Source organism: Lithobates pipiens, unplaced genomic scaffold, assembly GCF_037356315.1.
Source record: "Lithobates pipiens isolate NorthernLeopardFrog02 unplaced genomic scaffold, aLitPip1_a1.2 Scaffold_18, whole genome shotgun sequence".
Taxonomy (NCBI): domain Eukaryota; kingdom Metazoa; phylum Chordata; class Amphibia; order Anura; family Ranidae; genus Lithobates; species Lithobates pipiens.
Window position 1 is genome coordinate 71,152,388 of NW_027507758.1, and position 27,012 is coordinate 71,179,399.

The 27,012-nt window shown below is 42.7% G+C and overlaps 1 protein-coding gene across 2 annotated transcripts in view; it reads right to left on the minus strand.

The window, feature by feature from the left end:
* The window catches only part of GPATCH2 (G-patch domain containing 2), a 219,140-nt gene that overhangs the window by 62,664 nt on the left and 129,464 nt on the right, over positions 1–27,012 (minus strand). For both annotated transcript variants that reach the window (XM_077485776.1, XM_077485777.1), the window contains exons 6-8: positions 24,593–24,651; positions 11,300–11,339; positions 78–142 (exon numbers count right to left, since the gene is read on the minus strand). In XM_077485776.1, the coding sequence (XP_077341902.1) occupies positions 78–142; positions 11,300–11,339; positions 24,593–24,651 (164 nt within the window). The remainder of the gene's footprint in view (positions 1–77; positions 143–11,299; positions 11,340–24,592; positions 24,652–27,012) is intronic.

The following is a 27,012-nucleotide window of genomic DNA, read 5'->3' on the forward strand; positions in this document are numbered from 1 at the left end:
TGAACCTTCCTGTAGACCTGTTAATGCCCAATATGCATAGTACGATTGCCCCTACTCTCACATAATCTGTGTCTCACCTGCTAGCAGTTTTTCCCGAGCAGTTTTTCTTATGTCCTCGATCTGACCGGGTATCTCGTAAGAGCTAGAGAAAAAATAAAAAACTGTAAGAACACTTTTTAGGACAGCAGATACAATTCCGTTGAAGCACATATACAAAAAAAAAAACTGGGCAAAAAATGTTCTAAAGTAATGCACATACTGTTGCTATCCATCCACTCATAATGTCTGTATCAGTAGCGAGGACGACAACGCCTTATAAAGACTGCAATTCTGTGCTACTACCCTGTTTTGCTCTTAGGGCTTCTGTTGAACACCACAACACTGTTGATACCAACCCACAGTGCTTTGCTTCCTGTAAGCTTTAGTACCTCCACCTCTAAAAGTATAACTAAAGGCAAACTTTCTTTTCTTTCTTTTTTGGATAGAGTGGAGAGAGACTAGAACCGTCAGGTTTTATTGCTGTCTTTGCCCCTGTTAGGGAGATTTGCCCTCTCTATTTGTCCCATTTACCATTACATTGAAAGTGAAAGTAAAGAAAATTCCAAAATTTGGGTAGTTCCCAGAGATATAATAGAGGGTAAATCTTCCAATTGGGACACTAGATCTGGTGACCTGGGAGTTACCAATTTGCAAGGATTTTCCCTCACTTCCTGTTTGGCTGTGGGACAGGAAGTGAAGAAAAATCTCTGCAATTGGACATAGATGGCAAAAAAAAAAACATCTGGCAGGGTTTATAAGCCTCCATTGCTCTATCCAAAATAAAATCCTACTTTAAGTATCTATTTACAGAGCAGACACTCCCACCATAAGCCTGATGCCAGCTTTTGGCTGATGTGACAGATTTCAGGTATTAAATTGTAATAAAAATGTTCATGAATTGTAATCCAACACAAACTAGATAGATAGATAACTGCCAATTAATAAAGACTTTCTACAGTTATTTTTTTGCCAAAAAACTGAGATTTACTTTGCCTGCCAAAATAAATCATTAAGGGACGCCAGACAAGGACCTTTCCTACCTTTCTCGAGGTCGTGCAATTTTTTTCATTTTAGTTTTCCAACCTTTTATTTTTCAATGCTGCATGTTTTTTTTTGCCATTTAATTCTACTTTGACTTTTTGTCTCCTTTTCAAGATCACAACTTTTCCTTCTGAAATTTTGGAAATTTCAGTCAAGTTTTGGAAGTTGGGTAAAATAGGGTGGAGCACGGTCAAATAAGTCTTTAAGATAAACTGACTCTGATAGCATTTCGGACAACAAAAAAAAATCATCACGAATCAGCATGCAAGATTTATTCTAAATAACAAAAACATGTAAATAAGACATTGTTCAAAGGAAAGGGGGGAGACATGTTTATCAGTCTATGATATCGAAGATGTCGCAGTGTACAGGTGACTATCTCCTGGGCTAGAGGACACGCAGTGTCACATTGTCCGCTGTCACATAGTCAATCTCCACCGTCACATTAACAATCAAATTCAAGGACATCTGTTGCAAGTGACGTTTTCCTGATACTGACCGGGTAAATAAATGCTCTTCAGGCTGTTTACAGGTGGGTTGCATGACGATAACAGATGGCCTATCAGATATTTTATACCAAATCGTATATAGATGTCAATATGCATATTGCCGAAGCTCAGGACTTTCCAAACAACATGACCCTGTTGCTCTGTTAGAGAAAGTTTAAAGACGAACTTCGGGCATATAATTAAAGATTACAATTTAGTTACTGATTCATTAAGGGATTTCTAATAAACTGGTGGATTACCCTGGTACCCCACACATCATGTAGATTATTTGCAAAAACACACCACAGATTTTAACAGTTGCACAACATGGAAATTTGCTGATAAAATATGATTTTTGCATTTAGTCAAATCAAAATTTGTTAAAAATAAATAAAACCATAAAGTCTCAAACAAATGTTCGACCCAGAAGTATACTGGTACAGCCAAAACTGGAGCGATTTACCTTTAAGTTCCAAGACCTTTAACTTTTCCCTGGTGTCCAGAGTGGAAAGCCCAAAAGAGCTCAGCAGCATGGGAGCAACCTGCTTCTACTCTACCTATAAACACAAGCCACAAGTGCCCTACTTCCGTATCGGCGGCTTGTGACCTGGGCACTGGAACAGTTGTCAGAAGACGCATGACTTATGTATAAAAAATTTGTATTATTGTAAATAATGCTTAGATATGATTCAACGGATGTTCTGTTACTAATAAAACTGTTTGTAGGTATACCTCTGATGCCCTCCTGACAAAGTGGGCTATCCCCGTGAAATGTGCAGCGAGAGCTACCCTTATTCCATTGTGTCCTCATATGTTAGTCAAGGAAAAATTGATCATACAGTGCTTTGAAAAAGTATTAATACCCCTTGAAATTTTCCACATGTCATGTTGCAACTAAAATCATAAATGTATTTTATTGGGATTTTATGTGATAGACCAACACAAAGTGGCACATAAGGGTCCTTTCACACAGGTGTTCCGGCCGGCGGAATCTGTTTTGCTCAGAGGAGGATTGATCTCACTGTGCAGAGACGGACCTGTCAGAGCCCCGCTCTCCTCTATGAGGGGATTGCATTAATAACGGACCACTTGTCTGATTTCATCCGATCCGGCAGACAGATGGACAATAAGGTCACCATCCATCTGGATTTCTCGGACAGGATCAGATAGCTACGGACGTCAGCGGACATGTCACTGCTGACATCCGCCGCTCTACAGATGTGAGAATGGAGCGTCCAATCAGGCCCGCCTAAAAAAATGACAGGTGGACCTGATCGGATAGCCTTTAGGGGCCTTATTGTGAAGTGGAAAGAAAATGATAAATGGTTTTTCATATTTTTTACAAATAAATATGTGAAAAGTGTGGCGTCCATTTGTATTCAGCTCTGCTGAGTCAATACCTTGTAAAACCACTTTTGCTGCAACTACAGCTGAAAGTCTTTTTGGGGATGTCTCTACCAGCTTTGCACATCTAGAGAGTGACATTTTTGCCCATTCTTCTTTGCCAAATAGCTCAAGCTCTGTCAGATTGGATGGAAAGCGTCTGTGAACAGCAATTTTCGAGTCTTGCCACAGATTCTCAATTGGATTTAGGTCTGGACTTTGACTGGGCCATTCTAACATATGAAAATGCTTTGAGCTAAACCGGGGTGCCCAAACCTTATGAGGAGCGAGGGCCACTTTAGCGACTTGGTAACCAGTCACGGGTCACAATGAGCAGAGCGGACAGATGACAAGTCCATGTCCCACTGCATATGCAAATCAGACACGGACACAGCACCCTCTACTCTATGGGCCCTTGAAATCCAATCCACCCAGACACAAGGGGACGGATCCCCTTCTGTCTTTTTTAAGTGGATCGGATTGGAGGTAGGAGGGTGTAAAAGGAAACAAGTCTGTTTACATCTGCAGCTCTACAGAGGTAAATGGAAGATCTGACTGGGTCCACCTGAAAAATTAGCAGGTAGACCCAATCGGACCGATTGCATGAAAGGGGCTTAAAGGCTGCTTTCACACTGATGCACTGCGGTACCTGCACCTCAACTGACCTCAATCTTCACTTCTTCCTCAGGATTCCTGCAGGTATCGCTTGCTGCTGCTGTCCCCCAGGTGGGTATGGCTGGTGGCTGCTGTTGGCTGTCCTCCAGGGCTGGTACTGCTGGTGGGTAGTGCTGGCTGGTACTACTTGGATACTGCTGGCTGGTTCCAGACCCCCCACCTTACCAACCATCAGTGTGACAGTGTGACAGGACCCGGCACTGGAGGAAGCATGGGGCTGCATTCCTGTATCTTTCCTGTTGCAGGTGGAGTACATTTTGTATCACTCCGCCTGTGACAGGAGTCGGTGTTCCTCTAGTGCTGGCTCTATTCTTTACACTGATGCTTGGGGATGGAGGGTCGAGAACCCACGATCTGGGCTTGTCGACTCACCATCCCGGAGCAGGAGGTGCAAGCTACATCAGAGGGTGCCATGTGGCCAATGGGCCAGCAGTTGGGTATGATTTCATTGCAGCTCTGGCTGTATGTTTAGGGTCGTTGTCCTGCTGGAAGGTGAACCTCCACCCAGTCTCAAGTCTTTTGCAGACTCTAACAGGTTTTCTTCTAAGATTGCCCTGTATTTGGCTCCATCCATCTTCCCATCAACTCTGACCAGCTTCCCTGTCCCTGCTGAAGAAAAGCATCCCCACAACATAATGCTGCCATCACGATGTTTCACAGTGGGTGGATGGTGCGTTCAGGGTGATGTGCAATTCGTTTTCTACCACACACAGCGTTTTGCTTTTAGGCCAGAAAGTACAATTTTGGTCTCATCTGACCAGAGCACCTTCTCCCAAATGCTGTTTGCTGTGTCCCCCACATGACTCAACTGCAAACATGTCTTTCTTTCTTTCAACATAGAAGAGATACATACCCAAAAAGACTTGCATCTGTAATTGCAGTGAAAGGAGGTTCTACAAAGTATTGACTCAGGGGGGCTGAATACAAATGCTACACTTTTCAGATATTTATTTGTACAAAATTTTGAAAAAAAACATAATTTTCCTTCTACTTCACAATTACGTGCCACCTTGTGTTGCTTTATCACATAAAATCCCCCCCAAAAAATACATTTACATTTTTGGTTGTAACATAACAAAATGTAGAAAATTTAAAGGGGTACGATAAACTTTTTCAAGGTACTGTACTTGCACATATATTAAATCAGTGGTTAACTAAGAGTTAAGCAGACGAAGGGGTCAAAAGAAGCAAATATTGTACCCTTTTGGGCATCGCTATTTGATGTATGTGAATTAGTAACGAAAACCACTTGTACTTTGCAAGTGGCATTGGTGTCGATCCTCCCAGGCTCTGCCAGGGAAGTCAAAGAGGGCCATCTAAGTTTTTTTTTGATGGCCGCTAGACCTACTATATCGGGACACTGAAGATCTTCTGACCACCTGGAATGGTAGAGTGAGTAGACGAAATGCAATATTTACAGAGAATGGAGGAATGGAGGGCAATGGCAAGCAATCATTAGAAGGAATTTCTTATAGTATGGTCCTCTTATGCCACGTACATACGATCTGAGTTTTCGTCTGAAAAATCTTGGATGGTTTTTCTGATGGAATTCCGATAAAGCTTGGCTTGCATACATACGATCACACAAAAGTTCTCTGAACTTCCGACCATCAAAAACGTGGTGATGTACAACACTACGACGAGCCGAGAAAATTAAGTTCAATGCTTCCGAGCATGTGTCAAATTGTTTTCGAGCATGCGTATGAATTTTGCGTGTCAGAATTGGTACAGACGATTGGAATTTCCGGTCGGAACTTTTTCCGTCGGAAAAATAGAGAATCTGCTCTTAATCTTTTGCTGGTGGAAAGTCCATTAGCGAAAGTCAGATGGAGCATACACATGATCGGAATTTCCGGAATTTCCCATGATTCACTGATGCAATGCTTTGCTGGCTCCTAAATGCATATTCTTTTCCTGCAAAAATACAGGCATGTATTTATATAAAGGTGAACTTAGCCTTTATTTTCCTCCTGAAATATAGCCGTGCACATCCTGACATGTGACTTTGTGCTGTAGTCTCATAGCTCTATATCTTTTTGCTGGAGAGGAAACTGTGCCCGAGGGACCTGCAGTGTATGGATCTCCCTGTTTTTGCTTCATCCATTCTGTGGGTCTGTGCTTCTTCCATCATCTCTCCTGCCGCTTCTTGATCATTAACCACTTCCCACCCAGCCACTGCACATAAACGGCCGGGTGGGCGCCCTCTTCTTCTGAGTGGATGTTCAGGAACATCCCTCAGAAGGAGGCGGATCACACCCACGCAGCGGCGCAATCCCGATGAGCTGGCGCATCTCTGATCGGCAGGAGGGCGCTGCGATTGGCCCTCCTGATCACATGACAGCCGTCATGTGATGTAAACAGAGTGTCGGTTGCTAGGTGATCGTCTCTCCTCTCCGTTGTCGGTGAGGAGAGGAGAGCGGATCGCTGCAGCCGGCTGGTGATCATTGAGTATGAGCTGTTTTTTTACAGCTTTGTACACACTGATCATCAGTGTAAAACACACATGTAAAACATGTCCACAATGTAAAACACATGTCTCCGAAACACATGCCCCCACACACGTTCTCACATAGTAAAAACACCTGTCCCCCACAGATTTAACAGTAAAATCACATGTCCCAATGATTATCTGCACACATATGTCCGTGATCACACAAACCAATTATTATATATACTTAACAGGAATTTTTTTTACCAAAAACATGTAGCAAAATACATTTTGGCTTAAATTTATGACAAAATTCGATTTGATTGGATTTCTTTTAAAATAGAAAGAAGAAAATATGTTTTTTTCACAAATTTACACTCTTTTTTTGCTTATATAAAAATAATAATAAAAATAAAATAATGGAGTCGTGAATAAATACCACCAAAAAAAAAGCTCTATTTCTGAGAACAAAATGCTAACAATTTCATTTGCATAACCGCGCAATTGTCATTGAAAGTGCGAGAGCGTTGAACGCTGAAAATTGGTCTGGGTAGGAAGGGGGTGAAAGTGCCCAGTATTCATGTGGTTAAGTCACCAGTTATCAGGAGGGCAGCTCTGACAGGAGAAAATGAAAGCCCTGCCAGGATGGGCACTGCCATAAAGAGTCACAGTGCAGAAAAAAGGCACAATCCAGCTTCAGGGAGACCGCAAGCAATACTGGTGACTAGTCCTTTGGCCTCTGCTTGGCTTTTTTTTTTGGGACACAGCTTACAATACAAAAATACAGTACATGTCCTCTGTAAGACCATTAACTTATGTCTATAGCTAGTCTTATCCCGCGTACACACGATCGGAATTTTGGTTGGAAAAAGCTCTGATGGTTTTCCCCAACGGAATTCAGACGGGATTTTGCTCAAGCTGTCTTGCATACACAAGGTCACACCAAATTCCGACCGTCAAGAACGCTGTGACATACGCCTATGACAGGACTAGAAAAAGGAAGTTCAATACCCAGTAGCCAATAGCTTCCATCTCCTAGTTAAATCTGAGCATGCGTGAGTTTTTGCGTGTCGGAATTGCATACATACGATCGGAATTTCCGATAGAAAGTTTTTCCATCGGGAAAATTGAGAACATGCTATCAATTTTTTGCTGGCGGAAATTCAGACAGCTAAAATCCGATGGAGCCTACACACGGTCGCATTTTCTGACGAAAAGCTCTCATCGGTGCTTTTCTGGCCGGAATTCCGATCATGTGTACGCGGCATTAGAGTTCACAAGATCGAAGTTTGATTTTTTTTTAACAATATATGAAACTTACAGCCGATGCAGAATTTTACAAGTATTAATAATAACCAATTCAGTCCCCCCCACCTGAGTCTCAGTAAGGAGACAGTGATTTGAGATGGCCGGTGATAGGCGACAGACGGTAAGCGGTCTGCTCTGCCCTGCGCATATTATACAGCGGCCCCATCAGATGAGACGCTGGACACCTTTATCTTGGACGCAATGAAGGATTGCCTTTCCACACTTCGAATTTCAAACACACTGAAATGTCAGGATTAAATATACAAACAATAATAGATTGATTTATGAGAATACAGTGCACTCCACTGGCCATGAATATAAAGGACACACAGTTCTGCATATCAGTGCTGGACACAGACTGCCTGGCCGCATAGAAATGTTCTATTTAATGATCCTACATAACGATCACATCCATAGATCACAAGTGTCCCTCTGCAGGACACAGTTCCCTCTAGAACGGTCTCTTTTTTTTAGATCCAATAGAAAGATCTCCTAAAATTCATAATCAACCTTAGAGGACTTTATCATTATATCCTTATATACTATTCACATCCAAACCGTAAATGACTGCATTGTTCATATTTTCAAACTTTATTATAACAGGACAGCAGAAATGATACCCATACAAAACAGTCACATGATCTTATTTTCAGAATGGTTTTTTGGTTTCTAATAGAATTAAAAAAAAAAAAATAATAATAAAAAAAAATGACTGGAGTTGATTTACTAAATTTGGTGCAGCTGTGCATGGTAGCCAATCAGCTTCTAACATCAGCTTGCTCAATTAAGCTTTGAGCCCCCGTTCACATTGGCGCGATTTGACATGCAGTTTGACATTTTAAAAGCACAACCTTTTGCTGGCAACGGCACTGTCCCAATCGGTAGGACGCCGACTTTGCAGGGCCACACTGATTTACAAAAGTAGTTCTTGCACTACTTTTGGCGATTTCCATAGTCATCTATGCATGGACCTGCACAGATATCTTTCAAATCGCCCCCGAACTCGCACTGAAATGTGGGTTAGAAATGAACTCGCATGATTTCAAACCCGCCTTCAGTGTGAACCATTTTTCTTCCGCTTTTTTTTTTTACCAAAAAAATGATCAGCGTGAAAGGGCCCTTAGCCCCTGTTCACACTGGTGCGATTGGACAAGTAAAATTGGTGGCAATTGCGACTTTTTGCAATTTCAGGTTGTGATTTCCATTGACATCTGTGCAGAAACCTGCAGAGACGTCAGTGAAATCGCCGCTGAAATTGCGACTAACATACCGGAGTGAAATTGCGCAAGTTCACATCTTCATCCTCGCAGCTCAGTGTGAACATGGGCTAAAGCCTAGAAGCTGATTGGTTACTATACACAGCTGCACCAGATTCTGCATGCTCCAGTTTTAGTAAATCCTACCAGTGTGTTTTATGCCCCTTTCACACTGGGACGGTGCGGGCGCCATTTAACTGTTGTTTTAGTGGCAGTGGGTGGGCGACAGCCAGACATCCACCCACTGCAGGGTGCCAGCTGGCTGGCACCCTGCAGTGGGTGGGTGGCACCCTGCTGTGCTTGGGTGGCACCCTGCTGTGCTTGGGTGGCTGGCACCCTGCTGCGGGTGGGTTCTGTGGGTGGCTGGCACCCTGCTGTGGGAGGGCAGCCTTGCTCACTTATGTGGGTGACTGCTGGCTGGCATGTCCTCTCTGGTCCAGCCCTTCTGTGGCGTGCACTGTCTGAGGCGAGGGAGGTGGCGGCCTTTACCTGAAGTGCACTGCAAACCTTCTAAGTCCTGGTTTCTTCTACCAATGACATAATGAGCCCCAAAATGATGGCCGATGCGGCAGAGGGAGACCAATATCGGTCAGTTCGTGACCGATACCCATTCTTTAAACAAAGTTGACTATCGCCCCCCTCGATAATCGCCCAACCCCTAATGAAAACCCAACACACAAGAGCGGTCTCTGTAGCTGCTGGGTCTATCACCATAATTGGAAAACTGAAAGGCGCAATATATAATAGTTTGGGGTAGAGCTGCATGATTAATCGTTAAGAAGCGTTATCGCGATTTTTTCCCTGTTGCGATCTTGAAAAAAGTATTTCCCGATTCTTTCTATGCAGAGAATTCTCTCTGCTCTTCTAAAGCCAACAGACTCAAAAGAAAAAAAAATATTTGGTGTGAAAATTAGGGAAGTTTAACCACTTAAACACCAAATCTTTTTCTGACATTTGTTGGTTTCAAGTCAAAATCATTTATTTTATTTTTTTTGGTAGAAAATTACTTAGAACCCCGAAATATTATATTTTATATATATATATATATATATATATATATATATATATATATATATATATTTTTTTTTTTTTTTTAATAGAGAACCTAGAGAATAAAATGGTGGTTGTTATATTTTATATCACACTGTATTTGCGCAGCAGTCGTTCAAATGCAATTTTTGGGGAAAAAAATTACACTTTAATGAATTTAAAAATAAAAACGAACCAGTAAAGTTAGCCCATTTTTTTTGTATAATGTGAAAGATTTTACGCCACAAGAATCGCAGTCTTTTTATTCTAAATTGTGATTCTCATTTTGGCCAGAATCATGCAGCTCTAGTTTGAATACAGTGTTTTATGACCGCACAATTGTCATTCAAAGTGCATCAGTGCTGAAAACTGAAAATTGTTCTGGACAGGAGGGGGTTTAAGTGCCCAGTAAGCAAGTGGTTAAAGCAACCCAGGCTCTAAAAAAAAAAAAAAAAAAAAAATGCAACCTGCTGGAAAAGAGGTTAATATATACTGTGGCTCCATCTGCCAACCCTGCAGAGTGCACAAGTAGAGTCTTTAAATATATATGGCAACCTCCAATTTCTTTGCTAGAACCATGACACCCTTACCTCTCCTTCCAACATTCAGAAACAAGAGGGTTGGGAGGAGCATGAGACAGGAGGCTCATAACAGGCGGGGTAGGGTTGTTGGATCTATTAAAGCGGAGGTCCACCCTAAAGTGGACCTTCCGCTCATCGGAACCCTCCCCCCCTCCGGTGCCACAATCGGCACCTTTCAGGGGGGAGGGGGGTGCAGTTACCTGGATAATCCAGGTAACTGCACCCACTTCCGGGATAGCTCTCTGCGGAAAGGGGCGTAACTTACGCCCCTTTCCGCAAGTGCCCGCCCCTTCCCGCAAGTGCCCCGCTGCCTGCTGGGAAACACACAGATCCCAGAGGCAGCGGGGAGCGTCCTTATTGCGCAGCGCGATTCGCGCATGCGCAGTAGGGAACCGGGAAATGAAGCCGAAAGGCTCCATTTCCTGATTCCCATACCCAAGATGGCGGCGGCAGGACCCGACAGGCGACCTAGAGATCGGCTTCGGGTGCCGACATCGCGGGCGCGCTGGACAGGTAAGTGTCACTATTTTAAAAGTCAGCAGCTGCAGTATTTGTAGCTGCTGGCTTTTTAAAAAAAAAAAAAAAAAAAACGCGGAGTCCCGGTGGACTCCCGGTTTAAGGGCTCCAATACCCTCCTGCTGATTCCAAGGTCTTGGACTTAATTTTGACACTTGATAAACAGAGCAAAATGAGTCAAGTGAGAGTGGTGTTGGTGAAAATCTCATTTAGCTTTTAAAAATACATTGATCCTTAACCCTTTCATAACTAAGCCTATTTCTGACATTTGTGGCTTGCAAGTTAAAATCTGTATTTTTTGCTAGAAAACTACTTAGAACCCCCAATGATATATATTTTATTTTTTAGCAGAGAATCTAGAGAATAGAATGGCGACTGTTGCAATATTTTCTGTCACACGGTATTTGCGCAGCGGTCTTCAAATGCAAGTGCACAACTGTGACCCACAAGAGAAGTAGGACCATAAAAGCTTTGGCCATACTTCTCTTTTAAGCGTCAGCTACTCACATCAAGACCCCTCAGCCAACTTCCATCTATATCAGATACTCAGCTTACCTGACTATGATCTTTTCTCGCTCCGGGAGTAAACCAATGGCTGCAAAAAAAAAAAAAAGGAAAAATATACAAGAATTATGCTACTAGGATGTAAAGTAGAATTGCACATAAACTGACCACATAGCATAACGTTTCATGAACACAACAATCCTTATTGTGTAAAAAACATTTCTGCAGTTTCTCCATTACATGGTGCACCATAAATACAGTCGGGTTGATTTACTAAAACTTGAGAGTGCAAAATCTGGTGCAGCTGTGCATGGTAGCCAATCAGCTTCTGAGTGTAACTAAACCCAGGACCCTGCATTCACTACCGTGTCTCCCCGAAAATAAGCCCGGGGCTTATATTCATTTTGGCAACAAAAAACACAGTAGGGCTTATTTTCGGAGTAGGTCTTACCATGTAATGTGCTGTCTTCTCTCCCTGCCTGACAGGAATCCCCAGTGTGAACCGAGTTAAAATGCTTGTAAAATCCTATAATCCACTCTATTACAGTAGTATATAATGTACAATGTGTGTTTCTGTAAAATAATTGTGCCAAATACCTTTGTTATAGCGCCGCTCTGAGCTTCTGTGACCTGCCGGAGCTCTCTTCTCCACATTTATATTACAGAAACACACACATTGTACATTATATACTGCTATAATAGAGAGGGTTATAGGAATTTGCAAGCATTTTAAACTAGGGCTTATTTTCGGAGTAGGGTTTATACTGCAGCCCTCCTGGAAAATAACATTAGGTCTTATTTTCAGGGAAACGCGGTATACCTGGTCTCTCACAGTACACAGAACATGGAAAAGTAATTATTTTAGTAACTATAAACTGCCAAATACCTTTTCTCATCATCAGTTAGAGCAGCCGTGTGACGTCTATGAGTGTCTGGTTAAAGCTTGTAGGAGGAATTTTAATTCTCCAATGATTGTCCTATGAGAATGCAGGACCCCTGACCCTCTGTCTGGCCCTGTGCTGATCACATGCACTCTCCCAAGAAAATGAAAACAAAAACAAAAAAACTCTTAGCAATACACACCACTGAACATGTGCAGCTTGTCCCCAGCTCTGTAATTATCAAGAGATATATTGGAGACAGTGGAAGGAGGAGATGATCAGAGAAGACAGGATCAAACAGCCCTTTTTACACAATGCAGAGGATTAACCCCTTAGATGCCACGGGGAGTATGACAAGCATGCTTTACTGCATATACAGACTGATTTTACTATTGTGAGTTTAGCTTAAACAGAAAAATATAAAAGCTGATTGGTTTCTATGTAGAGCGGCACCAGATTTTGCACTCTCCAGTTTTAGTAAATCAACCCCAAATATTCCATTGCACTCCATACAATAATGAGATCCAATCATAGGTGGGCGCTGTGGTGAAGTGGCCGAGGGCGCCACCAAAGCATAATCCAATCCAAGAGATCACCAGCACACCATTTTTAGATAAACAGACAAGAACTTTAACCACTTGCCGGCCAGCTGCCGTCTTTATAGGCTCCATGCACACTGAAGCTGATAAACTGCAGTTTATTGGCGTTTGGGCGTTTTTTGTAAAAGCCCATAAACTCCACTCTATGTTAGCCTATGTGTCCATGCACACATGGACGTTTTTCAGCTTTAATGAGCAGTGGAGTTTATGGGCTTTTTTCTGAACGCCAGAAATTTGCGTTCAAAGTGCCGTTTTTCAGCGGCAAAAAACGACAAACGCTCATTAACGCTCATTAACGCTCATTAACGCTCGTTCATTAGTGTTCGGCATTCTATTTTTCAATGCATTGTGGGATTTTTGGAGTGTCCTCTGTGTATTTTTATAAAAAACGCCCATTAACGCTAACGCTGTAAAACGCTCATTAACGCTCATTAACGCTAGTATAAAACGCTGTTAAAAGCAGGTTTTTCAACCAGCGTTTTCTGCCAGCAATCTGGCGTCCAGAAATAGCTTTTTTGAGCTTCAGTGTGCATGGAGCCATACTGTGGCAGGTCGGCTCCTTCCCACAAATCACTACACCGGTATGGTGGCCCCTTTAAGAGCTATAGTGGGCGCGTGCGCCCGCTACACGACCAGGGAGCTAATGCGGGTGGCTGGCAGCTGCGGTGTTCGCTGGCCACCGGTGGTCGCTCCACAGAGAGCCAGAACGGGGATCTGACAGGGAAGTACAGAGTGATCGTCTGTTCCCAGTGATCAGGAACAGTGTTTACGCTCTACTCCCAGACAGAACAATCCCCCCCCCCCCAGTTAGGAAAACCTCCCTAGTGAACACTTAATCCCTTGATCACCCCCTAGTGTTAACCCCTTCCCTACCAGTGTCCTTTACACAGTAATCAGTACATTTTTATATCGCTGATCGCTGTATAAATGTCACTGGTCCCAAAAAAAAAGATTCAAAAGTGTCTGATCTGTCTGCCTCAATGTCTCAGTCCCACTAAAAATCCCTGATCACCGCCATTACTAGTAAATAAAAAAGTAAACATATTCCCTATTTTGTAGATATTATAACTTTTGCACAAACTAATCAATATACGCTTATTGCGATATTTTTCTTTTATACCAAAAATTTATAGAAGAATACACATTGGCCTAAACTGATGAAATCTAATATTTTTTTTTTCAAATTGGGGATATTTATTATTGCAAAAAGTAAAAAATATTAAAGTGCAAAAAACTAAAAACGCAGATGTGATCAAATACCACCTAAAGAAAGCTCTATTTGTGGGGGAAAAAAAGGACATCAATTTTGTTTGAATACAACGTCGCACAACTGTGCAATTGTCAGTTAAAGTGACGCGGTGCCGTATCGCAAAAAATGGCCTGGTCATTAAGGGGGTAAATCTGTCCGGTTAATGTCGCCAAACAGAAAGCTGTGACGTTCCAAGGCCAATATAGGCTTCTTCCTCTGGCCGCAGTAAAAACTGTTCCGTTGGTGACAATAAAGTGAATATTCATCTAAACGTGGCGTTCTGGTCAATTCGGCTGAACTCTATGGACTGGAGAAGGAATGCGATCGCTCTGACCCCGAGTGAAGAACGTTTGCCTCTCGGTCATCCAAAAACAGGCCATTAAAAAGGATTGAAACATTATGGCCGAAGTTCTACCTTATGTGAGGACTCATGTCCCATTTCATGGCCGAATTACCAAAAGTTCACATTCCTGAAGAGCCGGAACTAGGAGAGATTGAAACCCTCGCCCCCTCGTAGCCATATATATTGGATTTGCAATCATGTAAAAGCACGCTCTCCATGAGGGACATGTATTGGATTTGTAATAAAATAAAAACATTCGGCTAGCAGCAGATTAAGTTTGCTTTACACTTTAGGACACGATCCGTATATTTTTACACTGGATTGGTTATATAAAGAAAAACAAAGCTGGTGCCCGATAAATCCCGGCTGTTTAGTGGAGAATAGTAGGAGAAATAGTGAATCAGCCGCGGTGATGTACGGCGGGTGGACGGATCTCCGGAGTCAGGTAACCGAGGCCCCTAGAGAATTACTGCCAGCGCCTAACTATTTTTCAGCCTTTCTTCCTGCCAAATATCAGTGGAATCAAATGCAAACCAGCATCCAGAAATCTGATAGCTGGATCCACATCTGTACACAGGTCAGCTCCTAAATTCTCAGTATAAAGCTGTTGTAAAGTTTATATATTTATATTAAAAAGCATTATATTTATTGCTAACGGTATTGCACAAAGAAGCCCCGAACCTCCTCTTCTGGGGTCCCCCTCTGGTGCTCCAGGCTCCTCCTCTTCTGTGTGTGCCACCATAGCAATCTGCTTCCCATTGTGGCACATGTGTGGACTCACTCCAGAGACAGGCTGTGTGTGCCCATTGACGCACACAGTGTGGCTCAGCCTGCTCCCGCTCCTCCCTCACTGGATTTGACTGACAGTGGCAGAAGCCAATGGCGTGCACCGTTTAGGAGATATTTACCTTGTAGTGTGCCAATGATGTCATTGGCGCATGCGCAGTGAAGAAACGGCCCTCCATGCCCTTTCTTCCACAGAGTGTGCTGGAGTGACATCACGCGGCTCAGGCCAGTCACAGAGCCGGAGTCCGTGGCCCCGGAAGGAAGAGGGGCAAAGACGGATGCTTCCACCAGCAGGGACATCGCAGACATTGCAGGCTTTGTTTGCAGGTAAGTGCCACATAAGGGGCTAGTATGCAATGCAGATGAATTTGGTAGCAGCATATATACTGAATATCTCAAATTTAGGAGATATGCAAGGTACCTACAGGTAAGCCTTGTTATAGGCTTATCTGAAGGTAAAAAGTGGTGTAACAGTATTTACAACCACTTTAAAGTGATTGTAAAGTCTCGCTTAAAAAAAATAAAAATAAAAATAACAACAAGCATGTTATACTTACCTCCTTTGTGCAGTTGGTTTTGCACAGAGCAGCCTGGATCCTACTCTTCTCAGGTCCCTCTTTGCTGCTCCTGGCCCCTCCCTCCTGTCGGGTGCCCCCTCAGTCAGCAGCTTCCTATAGGGGCACTGGAGCCGAGTCACAGTTCCGTTTATCCATTCAGACACAGAGCCTCGGCCCCTGTCTCCCCTGATTGGCTGACTGACTTTGATTGACAGCCGGAGAATCCAATAGCACCGCTGCTGTGTCTCAGCCAATCAGGAGAAGTGTCCCGGACGGCTTAGACATTCGTGGACATGACTGGAGAGAGATGGGGCTCAGGTAAGTATTAGGGGGTGCTGGGGAGGCTGTTTTTTGATCTTAATGCATAGAATGCATTAGGATAAACAAAAACGTCTGTCTTTACAACTCCTTTAAAGCTGAACTTCAGACACAAATAAATATATCATGAAAGGTGTCATTTTTTTTGGTGTGTACCATTGATGACATTTCTCCTCACTTTCTGTCCCAGAAAAGCAGCAGGAAAAAAAGAGGAAATGTTCCAAAATGAGGGGAATTCTTCTTTGTTGTCCCCATAAGATTTCCTCACACTTCATCGTTCTGGAAACGACTCAAAATTTTTGGTTTTCCCCTCACTTTCATTTTTAGTGACAAATAAAGGGGTAAATCTCCCCAGTGGGGACACAGCCAGCAATGAAAGCACTGTACATAGCACAAAACGCGTTACTGATATTTGTCCGCACACCATTTGTGAAGGTTTTCAATAAAGATATTGAGGAGCGCTACCAATTCCAGACTTTCTTCATTGCAAGCAATAAAAATAACCCCCCCCCCCCCCCCCACTCTACCCAAAACGAATAAAAAGTTTTGTCTAGGGATACACTTAAGATTCACATCATTTCTCCCACCCTGCCAGACAGTGTTGCTGGGCAGGCCTATGTAAATCGCAGGACTGGATGGACAAAAACATAAATCTCTGGCAGCTAAATATGCATCTATATATGTATTTTGTCCATGTACTGCATTCAACTCTTTGCCTGAAGCTCAGCTTTAACCACTTGACCTCCGGAAGGTTTTACCCCCCTTACTGACCAGGCCATTTTTGTGCGATACGGCACTGCATTATTTTAACTGACAATTTCGCGTTGAAATTGATGTCCCTTTCTTCTCACAAATAGAGCTTTCTTTTTGTGGCATTTGATCGCCTTCACGGTTTTTATTTTTTACACTATAAACAAAAAAAGACAAATTAATATATATATATATATATATATATATATATATATATATATATATATATATATTTATTTATTTATTTCTTTACTTTCTACTATAAAAACACATCCAATACATTTAAAAAAAAAAAAAAAATCAAATTTCTTCATCAGTTTGGGCCAATATGTATTCTGTTACATGTTTTTGGTAAAAAAAAAAAAAAAAATCCCAATAAATGTATATTGATTGGTTTGCACAAAAGTTACAGCGTCTACAAACTATGGGATATTTGAATTTTTTTACTAGTGGTGGGGGGGGGGGGGGGGGGGTAGAGAGATCAACAAGTAGATCAATAGTGGGACTGCGATATTGCGACAAATCAGAATCTAATGGCGCGTACACACAACCGGACTTTCCAGCAGACTAGGTCCGAAGGGATTAGTCCGTCGGACAATCCGATCGTGTGTGGGCTAGTCCAATCGTTTTTCAAAAAATAAATCCGACGGACTTAGAAATAGAACATGTTTCAAATCTATCCAACGGACTCAATACCGACGGACTAAAATCGGGAAAACTGTTCGTCTGTATGCTAGTCCGATGGACCAAATATGACGCAAGGGAAGCTATTGGCTACTGAACTTCCTTGTTTAGTCCCGTTTACGTCATCACATTCAAAACGAATGGACTTTTGAACGGACTTAGTCCTTTCGTGTGTGGCCAAGTCCGTTTGTTAAGTCCGTCGGAACTCCGCCAAAAGACCGTGGGACCTAGTCTGCTGGAAAGTCCGGTCGTGTGCACGCGTCATAACGGAAACTTTTGACACTGTTTGGGGACCAGTGACACTAATAAAGTGATCAATGCAAAAAAAAAAAAAAATATGCACTGTCACTGTACGAATGACACTGGCTGGGAAAGGGTTAACATCAGGGGCGATCAAAGGGTTAACTGTGTGCCTAGGTTGTGCTTTCTCACTGGAAAGAAAGGAAATCGATTGATTCCTCCATCGACAACAGTCAGTGTTGATGGGGGAAAGCCTCTCGCAGCGCTATTGTGTTTCGGCCGGAGAGGAGGCTGTAGCCACTGCCAGTAATCGCATGTAAAAAATCCAACAGGCTGATTCTACCAAAGTCAATCGATGGATCATCTTGTAATACAATCAGCCTGCCCATTGACTGGAGTGGATTGAATCTCAGCTGGTCCCTGCTGAACTGGCCGCATTTCAATCCATGGTTGGGCCGAGCTCAAGAGTCTTGTATTGTATGTGAGGACAGGGAGGGTCCGCTCACAGCCTGGAGTGTTGGGGAGAAGAGGAAAGCACCAGAGTGAGGAATAAGGTAAGTAATACATCATATTCCTCTACCCCTCAAATTAAAATAGTTGTAAACCTCTGAGATGAAAAATGAAAATATACTTCTATAGCGTGTACATGCCTCAATCCAAAGCATCTAGTGTCATTTCTAGACTCAATTCTAGCTATTCTCTCCTCTGTCTGCTATTTGCATGAGTCATTTCTAATCATTCATCAAACACCAAGGAATCTTGGGAGAAGGCCCCACCTGTCCCCAGCACACAGCAGGTGATTGATAGCCTCTCTACAGTTTCACAGGGAAACCTGCGCAGCTGAGGGTATGTCCTTTCCCTCCACTCAGATTTCAGATTACACTCGGCTCTCTTTTCTGTGTGGTGTGTAACAATAGATCTCCACCCCCTGCCCTCCAAAGACCAGAAATGCTGTGTAAACTGTGCGCTTTGAATAGCTGTAGAGGAGACAGGGTTAGAGATAAACAGGTACAACTTATGTAGGAGGGTTTGTTTTATCTCTGTGTATCACTTGAGGCCAGTCATGTCACTGGGTATATGTGAGGGTTTACATCCACTTTAACAAGTATTTAACCCTTTCAGTGTGGGATGCCCACTCCAGGGGTATAGTTTATGAATCCTGGAGTTTATTCTGAAGTCTGAATCCTCCTACAAAAGTTGTACCTGTTTATCTGCAGTCTTCTCTTCTCTACATCAGTTCAAAGTCCAGAATCTATACAGCTTGCCTGAGTGTTCAGAAAAAAGGGGACGGGAAGCTGATGTTACACTCTGCAGAGCTCAGTGAGGAGAGCTCTAAGAGCCGATTGGAAGAAAGTGATACATTCCCCCTCACACAGGAACAGAGCTGAGGCTGTCAATCAGCTGGAGGTCCCTCCCCTGTCCGAAGTGATTCCTTATGATAGAGGAAGGAAGCAGCAAACAAAAAATGTTTAATGCTCTGGATTGAGAAAAGCACACACCACAGAGGCATATGCTTTGTTAATATTTCATATCTGAGGTTTACAACCACTTTAAAGTAGACGTCCACCCTAACACTAAAATCCCTGTATCTATAGATATCCACAATCTAACACTAACCTATCTCACCCTGTAAAGAAGAAAGTTTACATACCCTTTTTGAAGCCGATCCAATCTCATGCTAAGCTATCAGTTGCGACTTCACTGTGGAGATGGGTGCAGAGGACACAGCTGACAACGGAAGCCCCACAGTAAGTCTATGGGTGACATCACTCCCCATTCATTTCACAGCCGTTGTTGGCGGTGTCCTCTGCAGAGCTTCCGCTGCTGGAGATCGGATCGTATCAGCTTCAAAAATGGTATGTATAGGGGGTCCCTGACTTACGAACCACGCCTACTTACGAACACGGTGCTACGGGGACCCTCTGCCGTTCTGAGCGGACCATCTGCCATTCTGCTTATGCGCGGCCAGATGGAGCCTCGGAAAATGTCGGAAATGTCCATAATTTGCCGTGCATGCGCCAAGCGGCATTCGACGGAACATCGCAAATGTCTGTAATTGTTGTTCTACGCATGCGCGATCGACTTACGAACATTTCCGGATTACAAATAGGACGAAAGTCCGGGTTTGTAACACGGGGACCACCTGTACACTGATTTCTTTTTTTTTCAGGTTAATGATAGATTGTGGATGTCTGTAGATACAGGGATTTTAGTGTTAGGGTGGACTTACACTTTAATGTGTTCTTCTTTATAAATTGATTTTTAAATGGATAATCGAACTGGACCAGGACTACTAATGGGAAATGACAATGACCTAGAGACATTCACACACCTGGGCTGTATGGAGAGAGCTTAAGCCCAGGATCACACTGATGCAGTGCGGGGCAACGCATATAATTTGCACAGGAATCACAGCACTTTCTCGTGCAAATTACATGCGGTGTCTCTGGGGTGCGATTTGAGCCATGGATTTGTATGGCTCAAATTGCACTGCATTCACACCAAACTTGTGCAGGACCCTTTTTTTTTTCTTGACACCACAATTGAATCACATGGGTGTTCTTGTGGATTGCAATTTTGATGCAGTGCGGAATCCGCAGCGAATTTGCTGTGCATTCGCACCGCATCTAGTATGAACCGAGGCTAAAGTGTTACTAAACCCACAACAGTAAAATCAGTCTGTATATACAGTATAGAATGCTTGTTATACTCACTGTGGAACCTAAGGGGTTAATCCTCCGCATTTAGAGTAAAAAGGCTTGTCTGATTCTCCTTTACTGTCCCCAATCCATCTGCTGATCATAAGAGCCCTAGGAGGCACTCTGCACATGCTCAGTTTCATGTGTATTGCTAGAGAGTTGTTTTTTTGGGGGGGGGGGGGGGGGGTGCATGTGAACAGCACAGGGCTAATCAGCACTGTCCAGACAGAGGGTCAGGGGTCATACAGCATCATAGGACAGTCGGCAGAGAACGAAAACTCCTCCTACAAGCTTTAACTGGTGTTTGGCTGGACACAGATAGTCACAAGACTGCTATATACCGCTGATGAGAAAAGGTATTTATCAGTTTATATTTACTAAAACTATTGCATTTCCATGTTCTGTGTACTGTGGAGGACCAGATATAGTGAATGCAGGGTCCTGGGTTTAGTAAAATTTTAAACTTATCACCACAATTACCCACCTATATCCAGTGCTCACTTATCAAATTCTACATTCATGGCCTTGGCAGGAGCCACAACCTTCTATTTTTAAAAGGCCCTACTGTATTTTGAATAGGTGCATGCAATGATGGTGCCCAATAAAAAAAATAAAAAAATGACACAGTGTTTTGACCTAAAAGTGTTAAATTAATGATGGTGATTTCAAAGCTATAGGGGTTAATTTAAGTGTAGAATATGCAGAAGAAAGGAAGCAGAACATAAGCCCTCTGGCTCTTCTCGCCATGGCTAAAATCAGGCCATTTTTCGCCCGGCTGTCCCCCTGTAGAAGCCAGTTACAGAGAAAGCTCTTTGTTATAGCTGTAAGTTCATGAGAATTGATGCTAGTCATTAATCTCAAATGCAGAACCCTAGTCAAATGCTTTGTGAAAGTCCACGTTTGACATCCACATTATTCCCCCAGTCAAGCGTATCTTATTCCAACGCACAGCATAATTAATTGCTCCTGCATTTAACCACTGAACTGGCTATATTTGTAGGGGATGTAAAGTGCTCTGACCTTTTGCATAAAAATTCAAATTCCCAAAGGACAGATAACAATACGGCAATATAACTAAAAAATTTCAAAACAGATTTATTAAATGTGATTGACCCACTTTTGCAAATCGATAAGCTTTTATATGTATGATTGCGCTCACGACACGGGACCTGCTTACCAAACATGGAAACTGCTAAAGCATTAAAGCAGCGATTTGCACCTTGCATCATAATAAAACCTGAAACTCCATTTGTATACTCTGGAAAATACAAGGAGAATAGAGGAGGCTTCCCATGGCTCTAGGGTTACAGCTAAATGACAAAAAGATAAAAAAAAAAAAAAAAATGCAGGTATGTACTCATAAAAAATAATTATATTGTATATTTCAAAAGCTAATAGTGAAATACCTGAAAATAACTTGGAACCAGGCTCTTGTAAAACAGTGCTTATGTGCTAACAAAGAACTTGCTAATAGTAGAAAAGTGTAAAGCTAAAAGAAAGGGTCCTCTAGCCTAGGGCATTCCCTTTATACACCATAAACAATTATTAAACTCACAAACCAATGGGAAAACAAGCTCATCAGTACAAAACAAGAAGCCACGCAGGTCTACAAGGGCTTATGCGTTTCAAGGGGAATCCCCTCTGATTCTGAAGAAGAGGGGATTCCTCTTGAAACGCGTAAACCTTTGTAGAAGTGCATGGCCTCTTCCCGCTATAAGATGTTGGTGCAGTAGACTCGGCCTATCCATTTCTGGATTGTATTTATGAGCTTGTTTTCACATTTACACAATACAATCCAGAAACCGATATGACAAGACTACTGCACCAACTTCTTATCGGGGGAAGAGGTCATGCGGTTCTACAAAGGTTTACGCGTTTCAAGGGGTATCCCCTCTTCTTCAGAGCCAAAGAGGGGATTCCCCTTGAAAAGTGTAAGCCTTTGTAAACATGTGTGTCTTGTATTGATGAGCTTGTTTTCACATTGGTTTGCTAGTTGAATAATCTTTTTATTTTATTAATACATGGTGTATTAAGGTAATGCCCTAGGCTGGGGCGCCTTTTCTTTTGTCTTTACAGTGTTTAGTGTGGAACTACCCCAGTCCTAGGAGGGCAGCAAAGCGTGATGGCCATTGGAGATTCAAAGTGAAGCATAATCAGAGAGAGTCTATTGTCTTACTGCTCCATACTCAAGCGCAGGAGGATTTTCTATTACTTTCTATAGTAGAAAAGAGCAGAGTGTGAGAGAGATGAGCTCATCAGACTACTACTGCTCCTTCACTATCCAATCAGGCTGAGGGGTGTGGGGACCAGACCTGGTTGCATTAAATTTAAGCTCTGCCCCCCCCCCCCCACCCTGCCCCAAAGCACCTTATCCCCATGTTGAGGGGCCACTTCTCCACAACTCTGGGCTGTGGAGGTCTGCGGGCAGGGGGTTCATCAGAGTCTGGAAGCCCCCTTTAAAAAAAACAAAAAAAAAACAAATGTCCCCCCGATGTAGGTCAATCATAATGCCCGCCGCCATCCCTGGATCTGTATTAAAAAAAAAAAGCTTCGCTCACAAGGAACACTCCCACCGTGTGACATTTCTTAAAAAGCTAAGGGGCGAGACACCGGGTGATGTCACCAGGTTGCATCATCCCCAGGTGACGTCAGCGCCGCCACCCCTTAGCTATTTAAGAACTGGCACACAGCAGGAGGCAGACCACAGGATCGTTCGTCATGAGCGGAGCTTTTTTCGGGTCCGCCGGTGATGGTGGGTGTTGTGATTGATGATGGATCTACACCAGGGGACATTTTTTTTAAAATAAAGGACTTGTCAAAAACTCTTGTACTATTTTTGTTAACTTTTACACTTTATTAACGAGTAGGTAGGGGTACTTATTCATATAAGAGGGGGCTGGGATCTTTCAGATTCTGATAAGCCCACCGCCTGCAGACGCCCAAAGCCACAGCGCAGGTTGTGGGGAAGAGGCCCTTGTGCCCCATCAATATGGAGACAAGGTGCTTTGGGGCAGGGAGAGGGGCGGGCAGAGCACCCTGCCCCAAAGCACTCACCAAGGGCATGTAGCCTGGCATGGTTTTGGGGGGCGGGGCTCGCTTGTCCCCTTCCTTTCATGACCTGCTGGGCTGCATGCTTGAATAAGGGTCTGGCATTGATTGATTTTTGGGGAGAAACTCACGCCATTTAAAAAAAATAAAAAATTGCCGTAACGTTCCCCTTCAAATCCATACTAGACCCGAAGCTCTGTCCTATCAGGGGAGATGTGTCGGTTTTTGTTTTCCTGCAAAGGAATAAAAACTGGCCCATCCCTTAGTAAAAGCACCACATAGTGAATACACCAAGCACTGTTAGGCATAAATTTAACCTGATCTCCCCTGATGTTAACCCTTTCCAGGCCAGTGTCATTAGTACAGTGACAGTGCAGATTTTTAGCCCTGATCATCACTGTATTAGTGTCACTGGTTCCCACAAAATGTCAGACTTCCCGCAATACTATCACAGTCCCGCTATAAATCGCTGATCGCCACCATTACTAGTATAAAAATAAAGAAATAAAAATTCCAGTATATATACACACCATAGTTTGTAGACTAACTTTTGTGCAAACCAATCAGTATACACTTATTGGGATTTTTTTTTACCAAAAATATGAGGCAGAATACATATTGGCCTAAATTTATAAAGACATTTGATTTTCTAAATGTTTTTATTGTATAGGTTTAATAGCAGAAAGTAAAAATATTTTTTTGATTTTTTTTTTTGATTTTTCAACATTTGCAGTCTTTTTTTGTTCATAGCACAAAAAAAATAAAACCCAGTGATAATCAAATACCCCCAAAAGAAAAGCGCTATTTGTGGGGGAAAAAAATGATAGAATTTTTTTGGGGAACAGCGTTGCATGACCATGCAATTGTCAGTTAAAGCAACGCAGTGCCAAAAAAGCAAAACAATGGCCTGCTCAGGAAGGGGGGTAAATCTTCCGGAGGTCAAGTGGTTAATGTGAGCAACTGCTGAAAAAAGCATCCATAACCAAATACAAATATTGAAATGTAAACGTTTTTCAGAGGAGCCAACATGCAAAGCGAACCCCTCAATAGACATCACGGCAGAGGAAGGAAAGCGCTGCATCCTGGACAGAGACGTGAGGCTACCATACATCATACAGAAATCAGGAGACCTGGAGTCCTGCGACAACCCCACAGTGTCATCATGAAATCAAAGTGAAGGTGGTACTTACTCGGGATCCTGGGAGAAATGTACAAGGCGATCGTTACTGCTTGCCCCGGGGCTGCTGATCTGCAAAGAAAAAGATACAAAATTGCTATTATTTCTTTTTATCCTCTAAATACAATACCACTGCAAACAAATAAATAACAGCATCTAATTCATTAAAACACTGCCATTTCTAGGAAATTATCCTTAAAAATGTGTTTTTTTATTTGTCTGGCATAATATAGAGCAGCGATGGCGAACCTTGGCACCCCAGATGTTTTGGAACTACATTTCCCATGATGCTCATGCACTCTGCAGTGTAGATGAGCATCATGGGAAATGTAGTTCCAAAACATCTGGGGTGCCAAGGTTCACCATCACTGATATAGAGTATGGGATTTCAGATTAGCTGAGCCCAGTCTTGACACAAAGAGTTAATCCAGCTCTTAGCAATCCTCATATCTTTTTTCAGTGAAATAAAACGGACAAACTGTGAAATCTTTGTCAGTTCTTCCCCCTTGCTGTGAGTGACAGGTGATTTACATATCTCATGCACTAGCCTAAAACATGCATTATTTTTTTAATTCCCTCCCCCACTCCTTTCTTCAGCAGCTCTGCAAGGATTGGCTGTTCCACACCTCAGCATGATTTGGCATGCTGAAGTCGTGTGGGGACTTTTCTGGGTTTTGACTGGATGTTAGTGATCATAGCAGAAGTTCAGTGTAAGAAATACACAGGAGAAAATGCATGTTGATAAAGGGAGTGTAGAGGTGGGCGGAGAGTCTACTGACATCATAACTCCACCCACTGAGCCCTGGAAAACAGACCCACCCACAAAATATGCAGTTTTTTGGGCCTCATAGCAGACAGAGGAGAGACATTTGACAGATAAGTATACATGCAGGAGGCATGTATATCCTTCTAGATAACCAATATTGCAGTAGTCTAGAAAGGATGAGAGTGGGTTTACATCCACTTTAGGATTTGTAGGAGACATTTGGGGCAACTGCGCACCCAGAACTGCTGTTTCATTGCCAAGCAGTCATAGGACAGCTTTAAGGCCAGTGGGTTCTTTTTTTTTTTTAAGCAGAACGCCAGCGAAAACAACAGGATAAAAAGTGAATAACCTATTTAAATATAGAATAATAAAACCAGCTTTTGCTGCGAGAGTCACCTTAAATCCAGAGATTCCCTGTCAGAACTTTTTTTCAGCCACTAGATGTCCTGATGGCCAGAATTATTCAACCTACTTCATCTGAGCACAGGTCATCCTGTACCCTTGTACAGACTGTGACTGGACAGCGAAAGGAGAAGCAGCACAGTGACGAGTTCATCTCTTGGTCATTCTGCTCTCTTTTCGTATTAACATTTGTATCACTTCTAAGCTGCATGCAGGTAGCTCAAAGAAAGTGAATGAGTAAGCATTGGCTGTATGGACTCACCCGCACAGCTGAAATTGGCATATACTGTACATACGATGTAACGGGTCCATACACACGTTCCTGGGTATTTGCACTCCTCTGCATGGATCAATTTTTATTTTTATTTTTTCTTTGATTATTGAGCAAACATTAAACTGGTAAGAAAATAAGTGTCTGTGGCCAATTAAAAAATACAATTGGCTCTTTTGTATCGGCCATTACAGCGAGCATGAGGTCCTTGTGACTGTATCCAAGGTGCAAAATGCAGTAATGTCGGCACCCGAAGCCGATCTGTCACTCGGCTCTCGGGTGCTGCTGCTGCCATCTTCGGTATGGGAATCAGGAAGTGAAGCCTTCTGGCTTTACTTTCCAGTACCCTACTGCGCACGCGTGAGTCGGGGGTGTTAGGGTGGGGGGGGACAGGAAGTGAAGTAAATACCCGCAGATTCTGCGGCTATCTATGCCTGGAAGTGGTGCAGATACCTGTATTATACAGGTATTTGCACCCGCCTCCCCCCTGAAAGGTGCCAAATGTGACACCGGATGGGGGAGGGTTCCAATGAGCGGAAGTTCCACTTTAGGGTGGAGCTACGCTTTAAATAAATAATATATAATAGAGGAGTATCTTAATGAGACGAAATGTACAGGGATAGGGGCAATTGTAGACATGCACCCTCACTCACTAAGGTTGAACTGGATGGACTGGTGTCTTTATTCAACCTTACTATGTAACTATGTAATGTATATATAAAGTGTTGAGTAAATTGACGGTGCTATATAAGTAGGGCTGCAACTAACGATTATTTTCATAATCGATTAGTTGCCCGATTATTGTTTCGACTAATCGATTAATCGGTTAATAACCTGCGATTTGCATTTTTACATATTTTTTGGCCAATTTCTTGGGCAGATTAAAAAACACAATTTGTGTTATTACATACTTTTCTGCAGCTTCTCCATTGAAAAAAATTTAACCAAAAAAACTAAATAGCACCATCTTGCGTTAGAAAAAAAAGTCCTTGTC